Source organism: Podarcis erhardii (genome assembly GCF_964252035.2).
Source record: "Podarcis erhardii genome assembly, chromosome: 14".
In the NCBI taxonomy this organism is placed as follows: domain Eukaryota; kingdom Metazoa; phylum Chordata; class Lepidosauria; order Squamata; family Lacertidae; genus Podarcis; species Podarcis erhardii.
The window spans coordinates 51,401,407-51,415,253 of NC_138503.1; the positions used below are offsets into that span (position 1 = coordinate 51,401,407).

Below are 13,847 nucleotides of genomic sequence, written 5' to 3' on the forward strand. Positions count from 1 at the left end.
TGTACTGCTTCAAAGCAGCCCACTTGTTGCCATTGGTAAATTGCTCTTTTGGAAACAGCAATATGGAGAGAGATATGGAAAATGTTGTGGAGGGGGTGGGAGTAGAGTATCCTGGCTGACTGGCAAAAACCCAGAACAAGGAACTCTCTACTCTGCAACAGTGGGTTGCAGGTCCCATTCATTCATTAATAAATAAATACACACTGGCTTAGAGAGAATTCTGCCTTCACCAAACCCAAAAAGAACTGGGAATTCTCACGGGGGACACTTAAAAAAACCAAACTGGCAGAAGCTGAAAGGAACGATCGCCCATCAAGTATCTATTTATATAGACACAGAAAGATATACAGATAGGCTGCAAATATTTTTAAAAATTACTGCTGTTTTGTTTTCCCATCCTGGGCTCCTGTGAGAAACAACTGAATAAGTAATACAGTGGTACCTCGGGTTAAATACTTAATTCGTTCTGGAGGTCCGTTCTTAACCTGAAACTGTTCTTAACCTGAAGCACCACTTTAGCTAATGGGGCCTCCTGCTGCCACCGTGCCGCCAGAGCACGATTTCTGTTCTCATCCTGAAGCAAAGTTCTTAACCCGAGGTACTATTTCTGGGTTAGCGGAGTCTGTAACCTGAAGTGTATGTAACCCGAGGTACCACTGTACAATCGTATCTTGGAAGTCAAATGAAATTTGTTCCGGAAGTCCGTTCGGAAACCAAAGTGCGGCTTCTGATTGGCTGCAGGAAGCTCCTGCAGCTAATTGGAAGCTGCGCCAGCCACATCGGATGTTGGGGTTCCAAAGAACATTCGCAAACCGGAACACTCACTTCCGGGTTTGCAGCGTTCGGAAGCCAAAATGTCCATGTACAAAGGCGTTCAGGATCCAAGGTACGACTGTAACAGCAATTATTTTTAAAAGCGCTCACCTCCTTGTGACCTTGGATCTGTGAATTGACAAAAGCCCCCAAGATGTGAGATGTTAGAGGAAGGTAAATGTGGATCAGTTGGGTCTCTTGGTGCAGACAGTACAGTGAGAAGTAATTCCGCAGCTCCATAGTCAGAATAGCGTTCTCTTGCTGTAAAAGAAGAGGAGAGGTTGGTGGGATGCTCCTGAAGCAGACACAGAGGGCAGGGTGGATGCAATATACGTAACTCAACAGTTGTCTCTCATGCTAGAATGGGGCGATTTAAGCTCCCCTGTTTCTGGATAGCAAGAGCCCCAGAGGTTTGTAAGCAACCACAAAGATGAGGCAGCAAGTCATTATCAACAAGGGGAGGCTGTTATTACCCAACCTGTCAGTGACTCACATATACAGCAGAATACAAACATAACTGAGAGTGCAGGGGGCAGCAAGAAAAAAGCAGACGGCTTTTTTTCTTGACCAGGTCAGGCCATACAAAGCCTATTATCCCCTTCCTTGCTCCACTGAAGCAGCTTCCTGTTCTTCCCAGGCTCCCCAGATCCGGACTGTAGGAGCACCTAATCCCCTATGAGACTCTCTATGTCTTTTAGGGACAAAGCTCCACGTCTTGTCTTTTACAAAGTGCTTTCTCTTTGGGGGTGCTCTGTCAACAGGAGCCTGCTTAGCCCCATCTTTTCTGGCTTTCCACCAAGCTACAACCTGGCCTTGTGAGCAAATGCATGCTGTCGATTGTCAGATCCAGTTTACTTTTTGGTTTGACCTGTTTGGTTTTTGTTAACCTGGAAATGTTTGATTCCTGGATGTTCTTAGAGACTTTAGCAGGAGTTTTAGATGGTTTTACCATTTTCCTTTTTTAACATATTGCATGTATACCACTCCAGGTGTTGTTAGGGTCAGTACACATGATCCTCAACTAAATCAAAGAGGTAACTCTACACTACTTGGAGTGTGTCTTTGCTTTCACCCAGCCCAGCAGTATTTCCCTATTTTGCACACACACTGAAGTGACTAAAACCCCAAACCACTCTGAACCACTGGAAATCTTGACTAGCAAGAGTTTCACAAGGCACTGCCCACAGCCAGGTGGGCGAGACACTTGATTGGATAGAATGCACAAAGCCCTGAATGTTTAGAAATAAATACAATGGGAGAAGAAGCAGGAGATTGCACCTCCACTATTCGGGATTCCAGCTGCTCCACAGACTCTGGCTCTTTGTTCTGCACTGTGGCACTCATCATCTGCCTCTTCATCATGCTATATTTATGCAAGGCTCTCTGGTGCTTGTGCAGAACTCCCTTCTCGTGCCGCTCGCAAAGATCCTACATCACAGAGAGAAAAGTCAGGTCATCCTGTAAAGGAGGATGCTTTCTATACAGCTCAGATCCACATAACAGTGGTATAAAGAGGTGTGGGATATTGATATTAATGATAAATTAACATGTGCCGTTAAGGTAAGATGGGGAATACACAGGAGAAATGATTTCGAGGAGATATAGAAGGTGTTTTTAGAATTTGTACTGTTAAAGCAGAAAGGGAACGAACCATCACAATAGGTGTTGAAATTTTGGGAGGTTGGATAGTTACAATGGAATGGTCTCAGTGGTGGGGTGAAATTTTTTGTTCTTTTTTATTATTATTACTTTATCAAAATAAAAAATAAAAATGGGGGGGGGGAGAGAGAACCACAGAACATGCTGGGAAGATAGCACAGGAGAATTGATAAAAAAAAGATTTAAAAATAAAAGGTTCTGCAATGCTAATATAAGCCCGCCCATATATTAAAGGATTCAGAAGACCTCATCCATCCCAAACCCTTGTTTGGTTGGAACAATGGAGAGGGCTTTTTCTGTGCATGCACCCAGAGATGCCATCTTTCAGGGTGGCCTCCTTCCACTGCAGCATACAGACCTCCCTGTTTCAAAAAGGCTTTTGGTCTGTAAAGATTGAGTTATACCACCACTTGGCTTTTACTGTTTGACTCTCCAGTTTGCATTTTAAACGCACTGCAGGAAACTGTTCGCTGCCAGCAGTGTGTGTGTGTGTGTGTGTGTTTTGTATTTTATGCTCTGTGTTTCGTGCCATATATCTAAAATGCTTAATAAAAAGATTTGCAAAAAGACCAACTTGGCCTATCTTGCTCCAAGAAATAATAATTATTTTTATGATGCAGTCAATTTTAAAGAAGTTAAAAAGAATTACTATCTTTTTTAAAAAAAAAAAAAAAGTTTGTTAAATAGCAGGTAGAATTGGAGACACAGGAGGTTGTCAAGGGCAATAATAATGAGCACACTGGGGGGAAAATAATGAGCACAGCAGAGTTTCTTCTCTGCCAGCACAGTCTGAATGTTTACCTGCATCACTTCCCAATATCAGAATGAAACAGATCTCTTGAGCTGGGAAACTTTTCATTCAGATCTCATATTTGCCACAATTTCACTATGTGGGCCTTAAGCAACACACCTTTTCTCAGCCTCTATCCCCCCCCCATCTGTAATAGGGGGGGTGTACTACATTCATACCCCACTAATCAGACATAATTGGCTCCCATAGTGAATTAAAACACCACAGGAAGTTAAAATACATCATACAAAATCTTAGGGGTACATGGATGTGAGTAGGATAAGGGGCTGGTTCACATGTTACACTAAACCATGGCTTTGCAATACTTAGACAAGCCTCTGACCCAGAGCAAAACAGAGATTACTTTCAGCTTCAAAGAACCGCAGTTTAATGTTGCATGCAGACCAGGAACCCTTGTTTAAAACAGACAACTGTTAGTTAAAACAAGACATCGTCATAATTTATGGTTTGAAGTTTCCTTGTTTAGCAACTAACCATAGTTTGTGTAAACCAGGATTCCTGGTTTTGAACCTAACACTAAACTGAGATGATCTGAAACTGAAAATAACCTTGGCTGTATTTCCTACCCTGCTCCACCTCCCAGGACCAGCACACAGCCCTGAAAAGGCCCAACTTGCCACCAGAACCTCCCAAATGTCTAGTTTGGCCTCCCAACTCATTCCTTGGATAGTTTTCCATTAAGCCTCGTGTAACGCCCTCAAGCAAGCACACACAGCTGTTTCTGAGCCATTCACTCGCACACTGGCAGAGAGAAAGCAGGGCTTACTTTATAGGACTGGAGCAAGTCCAGGAAAAGGTTCAGCTTCTCCACCACATCATTCTCTTCCTGTTTACCCTAGAAAGCAGAAGGGCAAATGAGTGAAAGAAACAGGGTGGACTTGGGCTGCAGTCCATCCAGGCACAGAACACAGGGAAAGACGTTTCCAAGTCACTTGTCCCAACATCTCCAGTCTCCTACAGTGGGAGTGCCTTGGGCTAACAGACTTAGATGCCAAGGCTGTCCATCTAAGCAGGGCCTGAGAAAGGGAAGTGATGAGCCAGGAGGCTCCGACTGGGAATCTGGAAACAGGGTTCAATGTCTTGCTCTTTAAGCCAGTGTTTCCCAACCTTGGGCCTCCAGCTGTTTTTGGACTACAACTCCCATCATCCCTAGCTAGCAAGACCAGTGGTCAGGGATGATGGGAATTGTAGTTCAAAAACAGCTGGAGGCCCAAGGTTGGGAAACACTGCTTTAAGCCACTGGGGCTGCAAAGAGGATGACCTGGCAGACCACTGACACTCTGCAGCGCCACACCAATAATGACTGAAAACTGTTGTGCAGTTAGCTCATCAGCCAGGCAGAATCGGATGGTTTGAGGAGCCATCAGGGGCACACCCGGCCTTATATGATAACCACACCCTCCGACTGCAATCCCCACTCTAAGGCATTTGTCAGCCAGGCTGGCTGCTCTACAGGAGCTTCAGATGGCTGTCAAAACAAACAGATGACTCTTCACAGCAGAAAGAGAGAGGAGCAAAGTGTCCCCAAGTTCAGAGAGAAAAAGGAGTGATTGAGAAGAGAGAGCGTGTGTGCCAAGACCACTCTTCAATTAATCAGCACCTTCCCCCTTAAACATATTCATGCACATGCACCAAGCCACCACAGTGCTGCAAACTCAGCAAGGCGTGGAGAATTTAGGTCGGGTTCCTTCCAGTGATGTATAGGTCACAGAAGGGCACAGATCCTCCTCCTTTTCTCAAGGAGATGGAGAAGCGTCAGGTACGCAAATCTGGGTGGGTGTGGAGCTCAAGTTATGACTCCCGTGCCTCATTTTCCTTTCTCTGGGCCACTGGCCTTTCAGAACCTGCCTGCCTGGGCTGTGCTACTTGCTTCTGACCCCTCCAGATGATAACCGGTATCCCTATGAACCAGGAACATGGCTGTTTGCGAGTCTGATCCTGCAGGGCCCTGAATTTTGATATTTGGGGGGGGGGAGTGCTATGGGGAAAGAGAGGCACAACTACAAAGCCCGTTTCCTTCAAAGAAGAAGCAGCAGGAGCTCACCTGTTGAACAGCTTTGTCAGCCAGCAGTGCAAATTCGACAGAAAGGCCTTTCAGGGCCTGTTTGAGGTTCCCCCAAGCACTATTGTTCAAAGAAGCCCAGGAAGGGAGTGGGGTTGTGTCGGAGCCCAGAGCACTACAGGAAGAAAAGAAGCATGCAAGAGGGTCTAGGAAGAGACTTCCACAAAGCCCACAGGCTGCCCAAGGGTCCCCTGTCCCAAATGACAGCTCTGTTTTCTTCTTTAACTAGACCCTCATTATGCTTTGCAACTCAAGCCCCTTCCCCCAACCCCACCCCCCAGTGCACACCCTCTTCCTCTGCAGCTGACAGCTACAGAGGATAAAGTGATCAGTGATCATTGTCAGAGTTACCTGTGATCTGGATCAAAAATGGAAACCAAAATTTTGCAATAACGTAAACAGGATCCTGCCACTTGCACACATTTTGAAAACTGAGCAAAATGTGTATAGATTAATTTGTTTACACACTTCCAAGCCCATCATTGCAACCCCCCCCCCCAGGTGCTAGAAACTTGCTTTAAACAAAATGAAAGCAGATTCCAAATTCTGCACCCACCATCAAATCCTGTGCTTGGACAGTACTATCACAGAATCACAATGTTTACACAGCCTTGGTCATTGTACCCAGAGGCAGAGGTAGCTGCTCCAGCACCTGGAACGGCGCTCATGCTGTGCACCTGGGGGGAGGTGCCACGAGCAGCAAGCATCCCAGGGGGTTGCCACCCATGGCGAGTGTGCCAGGGGGGTGCCACCCACAGTGAGCGTCCTAGTGGGTTGCTGGCTGTGGCGAGCGGCAAGTGTCCCGGGGGGTGCTGCGAGCGGCCCAGGGGGGCAGAGCGGCGATGTCACCCCCCCCCCAGGGATGACACCTGGGGCGGGCCGCACCCACCACACCTCTTTTCTCCGCCAGCGATTGTACCCATCTGCAAAATTAAGGCTTGTTCAGATCTAACATAGGGCAACACATAGCAGCCAGCAGAAAGAAAGACTTAAATCAGTTGGTGCAGGGAGTGCCCCGTGTGGCCACACTGAGGGCAGCCACATATTTCAATTTCACTCTCCAGTCTTCCCTGGTAGCTCTGTGTATATTAAACTCAAGCTGTCCTAGCCTTTTTAGGGTGCATGGAATGATCAGGAAGCACACCTTTCTTCAGATTATTCATGTTCCGTCCAAAGATCCCCACGGAACAGGACTGTGAGCTCACACAGACACACAGTTCTTGCAAAAAGGTATTGTGCCTCTGCCACTAAGGATCAAACCAGATGAGATAAAGGTCACCTGTTGTGGAATTTCTTCCAATGCTGGCAAACAGAAGCAGTGGGGCACTTGATGTGAATCAGGGCAGCAGCACAGAGGAAGGAAAGCAACACCTTCTCTCTCTGCAGCATTTCCCCAAGTTTCTATGACTCCAGCCCCACCCTCTAAAGAAGTTGCTATTTGCCCCATTTGGGGAAGCATTCGTGCACTCAGGGAACACCTTTGTGTACAGAGCTTAAGGGAACAAACAGGTTTTGGGTGAGGGTGATGGGGAGATGTGATTTGTTTCAGAAAAACAGTGCAAAGGGGAATAGTTACTCTCCCATCCCACAGCACCACAGTCCCAAAACAGATCAGGGCCCCTCGACAGCTGCAATTTGTCATCATGTAAAAAGTGACCGGACAGATCTCCATCATCTCATCTAGTTTATCCTGCGTTTGAGGTTGGAAAAGAGATAGTTCAGTCGAATCCAGTTCACCTTAGTTCCTTCCCGAACAAAAGGAGGTCTGAGGCATTGTCAACAGCTCGGGAGGCTATCCTCTCTGTTCGATCCCGCAGTTTGTAAAAGCTGTTGTAGATGTTTCGGATCAGCTCCCTGCTGGCAGCGAACTGGACCTGGATGTCAGCTGGCAGGAAATCCTAGAGTGGAACACAAATTAGTTCACAACCGGTCCTACAAAAGAGCTTCACAGAGAGAGAGAAAAGTTGCCAACAAGCTCAGACAGCATGTATGTCAATTAGGAATCTCTTTGCAACTCCACACGACCCACTTTTCCGATAAGCAGGGAATTACAAGCAGACGCTCACACACCCAGCTACCAGTGTCACAAACATAGGGAGGTGTGGAAAGTTAAGCTGGGGCTCTACCAATACATGGATCAAAAAAGGGTGAAAAGCATCCAACTTTTTTTCCAAGAAGGTGGAGCAGGAATCAAAAAAATGGGCGGGTGTGTTGCCCAAGTGATGATTTCTTGCAAAATTTTCCAGGGTTGCAATAGAGCTGGGGATCGTGAAGCCAGACAACCAAACAAGGCAAGGTGGGAGATCTGCAACTGGGTTTCCCATCTTCTTAAAAGTGAGCAGCAGGGCCCCAATTGTATCAAGAATGCAGAACTGGGGAGGGCAAGGTTAATCCTCCCTACCCCGTGCCATTTTCCTGATGCCAACTGGACTCCTCTAGCTCCTGTAAGAACATAAGAATAGGCTGCTGGATGAGGCCAGTGATCCACCTAGTCCAGCATCCTGTTCTCACGGGGCCAAACCAGGTGCCTATCGGAAGCCCAAAAGCAGGACCTGGATACAGCAGCACACCTGGTGGTTTCCAGCAACTGGTATTCAGAAACATTCCTGCCTCTTACTGTGGAGGCAGACCACAGCCACCGTGGCTAGCAGCCTACTAGGTACCCCAGTGGAGAAAACACACAGGTCCATACATGTGATAACATATGTGAACCTGTATGTTATCCCTAAGAGGGCAAACCACCCTCAGGTATATACGGTACTAAAAAGGGCAGTAAAAAAAATTGTCCTTGGGGAAAGTGCTACAGCCATGAGGATTAAGCACCCCCTCCCTTGTGCTGCAATAGCCCTAATGCAATCTGCTCCCCATCACTCCACAACACAGCTCCTTTTAGAATGCATTTAAGGAGACAGGAGATCCAGCCGATCACATTCCACATTTATAGCTTGGTCCTAAATCAGGCACAGGCAAACTCGGCCCTCTAGATGTTTTGGGACTACAACTCCCATCATCCCTAGCTAACAGGACCAGTGGTCAGGGGTGATGGGAATTGTAGTCCCAAAACATCTGGAGGGCCGAGTTTGCCTATGCCTGCCCTAAATGTTAACTGGAAAAAGTAGTCCACCTTGTAGTGATCGCTCTGATCCAGCAGATGGCGCCATTACAGACACTCCCCCCCCCCCTTTGCAAAGACAACCAGCTATTTATCTCTAGCTGCTAGAAAGTGCGCTTCAGATTGCAAAACTGCAAGCAGAGTCTGTTGTTAATATATTCTTGTACACTGTGTAAGTGCAGGTGCTACATAGTTAATAAATATTGTTGGACCACCATTTTCCTCCTCCCCTTTCACCCAATCAGAGCCAGGAGTTAGCTGCAAACAGTGGGTGTGAGCCTTCCACACACGGCTGAGCTCCTGAAATGCCAAAGTCAGTGGGATCGAAGCAGCCTAAATGAGCGCAATTGCAGCCAGCGCCTCTCTTTGCTGTTACAAAAGAAGCCTTTGGGAGCTTCCTGTTCAAACAAAACCGCTGCTGTTTCCAAGCAGGTAGGAGACTTTCCAGCTCCATGAGACAAAATACCTTGGCCTGAGTTGCGAGCTTGCAAGTCATGAATTCGTCTCCCACACCCTGGACCAACTCCCTCAGCTTGTTCTGCACATCCTGGAAAAGCAATGGAAACAGATTTTGTTTCAGAGGGAAGGAGAGGGAGAGAGAGAGAGAGAGAGAGTGCGCGTGTGTTTGTGTTATCAGGTGACTTACCCTCAGTCCGTGTCTTGTGACTGCACAACCTTATTGAACACGCCAGTGTGTTTTGCTTCTCTAGGCAAAGCAAACATGTGTCCCAACCGTTAATTGCCTCTTGTGGGGGAGGGGGGCAAGCTGACACACCAAAAGCAACGCTGCCAAGCAAGGCCAGCTCCGAGATTGTTACGGGAAGGAAACCTGCAGCGCTTTCCTGCTCCCTCCACCATAAGAGACAGGCAGCAGGCTGACCTTGCAAAGTATTGGCACTGGCTATGCTTGCAAAACACCCTCTTCCCAAATCAACTATTTCGCCAGATTCCTGCTGAACGCCACAGCACTGTATCTTAGAGCACTCTAATTCCAGTCTGGCTTCTTCAAGAGTGAACCTTCTATGCTCTGGCACAACAATACATTTGAATATCCAATAACAGGAAAGGCCTTCATGTGGGACATTGCAGTCAAGCATAACTATGTATAACTGCTAGTTAGTGCATGAAAGGGTTAAGATCAGAGAGGTCTCATGTTACACTTTGAAGGAGAATTATACGAAAATGATGCATCATTGGTATTTTACTCCTGGTAAATTAGCTAAAATGTATAAAACAAAGTCTAAAACATGCTGGAAATGTAAAGAGAAAGAGGGTACTTTTGATCACATGTGGTGGTCATGTAAGATGATAAAAGACTTCTGGGAAATGATATATAATGAATTTTTTTTGGGGGGGGGGATGTTGAAAATAACCTAAGAAAACAAAAGCCCTTTTTTAGGCATTACAGGACCAGAGATCCCAAAGGACCAAATGAAACTATTCATGTACATGACTACGGCTGCGCAGATTCTGTCAGCCAAGAAATGGAAAGACTGTACAACTCTGACCAAAGGAGAGTGGCAGATAAAATGGATGAACTATGCCTATATGGCAAAACTTACAGGAAGAATTAGAAACCAGGAAGAGGAGGTCTTTAATAAAAAATGGGGAAAGTTTATAATCTATTTGAAAAACTATTGTAAACAATTACACACATTGGTAGGATTGACAGAAAACTTTTAGCAAAAATTTGAACTATGGAATGATAAAGGATTTATAAGAATAGAGTTATGAAAGAGATGCAAAGGGAACAATCATTATATTAAGATCTATAATGGAGGGGGAGTCAAAGGGGATTATATGTTTATTTTTTTATTTTGCTTGTTTATATAAAATAGAAAATGCAGAATTATTTTTTAAAAAAAATATCAGAGAGGTCTGTTCCTAGACTCAACTAGGTCATGCCCCCTTATCTTCCTGAGGGAGGAAGTGAAGCTGCTTCTCTGCCTTTTAATCTTACTCTCTCCATGCCATGTAACCGACCAGGATGGACATGTCTGAACATGCTCAAACTTCAGCCCACATGTTTGAAACTATATTTTGTATTTTGCACCCAAGAGTAAACTACCTGTGTTCTCCTTACTGCTGCGTAGAACAATGCATGAATTAGACCTTTGGATTTAGTAAGTAAAGCTTTTAAAGTTACTTAACAGTGTGTGGTCTGTTCATTGCTAGAGGGTTTGAGAGAAGGGGCAAGCATTTTAAGGCAGACTGAATGGGATACACAAAAGGGTTTTTAGAAATCACTCCAAACAACTACTGGAGGATACTAAGAACTGTCAACTTTAAAACTATGAGACCCTCTGAGAGGTATTTTAATGAAGCTCAAAAGGGTTGTATCCAGTATTAGTCCCATTCAGTACCGACCCACTGAATTTAGTGGTCATGGTTATCTTAGGATCTGTAATTTTAATGGATCTACTCTAGGCAGGACTTAGTTGGAAACAATCCAAAGTGATCAATGCAAGAGACATGCCATCGAGAGTGTCTCTATTTCATATAAGCCATGGATTTTGCTGCAAAGCTGACCTTGTGGACAATCTTAGCTCCCCTTTAAAAGCATTTTTCCAGCCCTCCAGGTTGCCAAAATAGAAATCTGGAAATGTGCAACAGCATCTCCACTCTATTGTTCTGGAATCTTTGGAATGTCTTGGATAGAACCATAGGCAAGATTCCATCACAGACCTCTGTCCTAATTTCCAGGAACCCGGTGCTTTCTGGCTAAGGCCGATGTGAGTCGCAGTCCAAAATATCTGGAGAGCACCAGGCTGGCAAAGACTGCTCTGTCCCCTGCTCTCATCCCTTCTGCCATTTTCAAAGTCATTTTAATTCTGCCATAATGCTGGCTAACTCCTTTGGGTAATGTGCACACCACCAACTCTTAACACACAACCCTCCAAAGCACAAGCCTCCATTTTGCACTTTGTGAAACATGATGAATGGCTAGGTAAGACTGGCAATGTTTGCTTGTACACACTTCCTGGGAATTTGTTTTTTAAATGTGTGTGCACATGTCCAGAATGGAAAAGGTAGTTTGGGCGAGTGGAGGAGACACACAGTCCAGATATATCCCATCAAACTCTGTCCATTGGTGTGGACAGCAAGCGGCAGATTAGCAATGAACATTTTGACTGAAAAGGTGTAGAAGCTAACATGCCAAATGCACATACCAGGGGCGGAAATCAGATCTGAATGACCATATAAATGGCCCACATCTAGAAGCAGCTTTGCTATAAGGAAGATTATTCTATATTCCCCTTGGTTAGCAATATTATACTGTATTGGCCTGAATAGAAGCCGCACTCCCCCCCCCCCCGCCCCCAAATTCTGACCGTGAAAAGCAAAAAGTGCAGCTTAAATTCGTGACCTTACAAAAATGGGCTTTTACGGTATCGCTGCTGAAACAGACATACGGTAAAACGGAACAGGTGTAAGTGCATGTGGAATTATAAGGGAGTGGCTTGTATTCAGGTATTGTCTTTTTTTCTCCCCCCCCCCCCTTGAATTTTAAAGGTGCGGCTTATATTCGGGCCAATACGGTACTTGCAATTAGACAAAGGTTAGTCAGAGCAGTTTCCTAGTCCACACAGAACAGATGCATCCAACATACACTGTAATGCACTACTCAGGAGTAAGAGCATAAGAAGTGCCTGCTGGATCAGGCCAATATGGCCCACACAGTCTAGCATCCTGTTCTCACAGTGGCCAACCAGATGCTTGTTAGGAAACCGGCAAGTGGGAACCGAGCACAAGATCAGTCGCCCATTATTTGGTTTTCAACAAATGGTATTCAGAAGCATTACTGCCTCTGACCATAAGAGGCAGAGCATAGCCATCCTGGCTAATAGCCATCAGCAGCCCTCTCCTCCATGAATTTGTCTGTTCCTGCCTCCTGCAGGACAGAGTTCCATAGTTTAACCCTGAATCTTTCATTGTTCAGCTTCATTGTACTCACCGACCCGCTGAAGGAGAGGAAGAGCTTCAAAAGCACATCTTCTGAGAACGGAGGATGCCGAGCCACCAGGTTAATGAAGCGCTTCAATGCACGTCGCCTCGTCTCGATAAATTCTCGGTCAGCTTTGAGAAGGAACACGGTGCAGGATAAAAAAAATAAACCTCCAGCCCCAAGAACCTCCTCTACCACCTCTGTTTAGACATAAAACCAATTTGCTTAAGGTCGCTGGGAACTGTAACTATGAGGGATAAACTACAAGGCCTAGAATACTTTGAGGGAGAAAATATCCTTCGAATGTGCTTTGAAGGTAAAGTGTGTACACAGTTAGAGACTCCAAAATGGAGCATGAAGACCTTCCTTGCTCCTCATAGAAGTCTTCCTCCTTCTCATGTTCTCAAGCATACAGCATTCTTATCAAAACAGTAAGAGGTTGGGGGCAGAAAATCATGTAAAACACAAACTCTGGGTTCGGAACAAATCATGCAAATTGAGTATTCTTAAGAATGTGTTATTCACCCGCATAAGTGATTGTTAAAACTGGAGTTCTAGACAATCCGAAGAATATAGCTCAGAGGGAGCTAACATGTGGTTCAGCAAAATCTAGAATACCACAACTCCCATCAGCACCAGCCATCATGGCTAATGATCAGAGATGATGGGATCTGTAGCACAGAAACATCTGAGTCACCCCGGAGGCAAAAGATGCTTTTGAAATTGGACAAAATTACGGCATTGTGTTTGCCTGCCAGTTGCTGGTCTCTACTGCTGGTTTAGCTTCCCCTCCAGACATGATGGCTGAATTCACACATAATGCCAAACCATGGTTGGGCTTTCCATCTGAAGTTATCCTCACAGTTTGCTATTACGTCTGAATTCACAAACCACTGACAGATTTCTAAAAAATCTGAAAAGGCTGGCTTACACCATGGAGGCAGGCATGGATTTATTAAGAGAAGTGCTGAACAGATGGGAATGGAAATTCCACAACCAGCTCCAAACCATGGTTTGCCTAATATACACCTAGAAACTCAAGCCACTGTGTAGGTTCTTAGCTTTGGTTACCACGAACTACCCTTTGATGTGATGTGTCTGAATTGAATTGAATTGGAATAATGTTGTTGTTGCAGAGCCTCTGAACCTGTGCTACTCTGACCATCCCTCCTCAAGCGCATCTCATCTCAGCAGCCCAAGACGTACCTCCTAGCATTCTTTTGGGGGGAAGAGCAGGAACCATACGGTAGGGGAACTTCTGAAGAAGCATCTCATGGAAGACCACAAAGTCATTGTACCGCCTGTACACTGAGCACCTGAAACGCTACAAGAGGAAAAGAGGGAGGAAACCCTTTCAGTGCTTCAGCAGGCCCACTGCATTTCTTCATGAGAAGAACACAGGCCGAAAGTTCATCTAGCCCGGCATTCTACTTCCAGAAATGTC

At 45.5% G+C, this 13,847-nt stretch overlaps 1 protein-coding gene across 1 annotated transcript in view; it reads right to left on the reverse strand.

The window, feature by feature from the left end:
• The window catches only part of SNX8 (sorting nexin 8), a 35,976-nt gene that overhangs the window by 5,604 nt on the left and 16,525 nt on the right, over positions 1-13,847 (reverse strand). Inside the window, exons 3-10 of the mRNA XM_081839894.1 lie at positions 13,610-13,727; positions 12,413-12,534; positions 8,924-9,004; positions 7,083-7,243; positions 5,328-5,460; positions 4,050-4,118; positions 2,092-2,241; positions 925-1,074 (exon numbers count right to left, since the gene is read on the reverse strand). Of these exons, the coding sequence (XP_081696020.1) occupies positions 925-1,074; positions 2,092-2,241; positions 4,050-4,118; positions 5,328-5,460; positions 7,083-7,243; positions 8,924-9,004; positions 12,413-12,534; positions 13,610-13,727 (984 nt within the window). The remainder of the gene's footprint in view (positions 1-924; positions 1,075-2,091; positions 2,242-4,049; positions 4,119-5,327; positions 5,461-7,082; positions 7,244-8,923; positions 9,005-12,412; positions 12,535-13,609; positions 13,728-13,847) is intronic.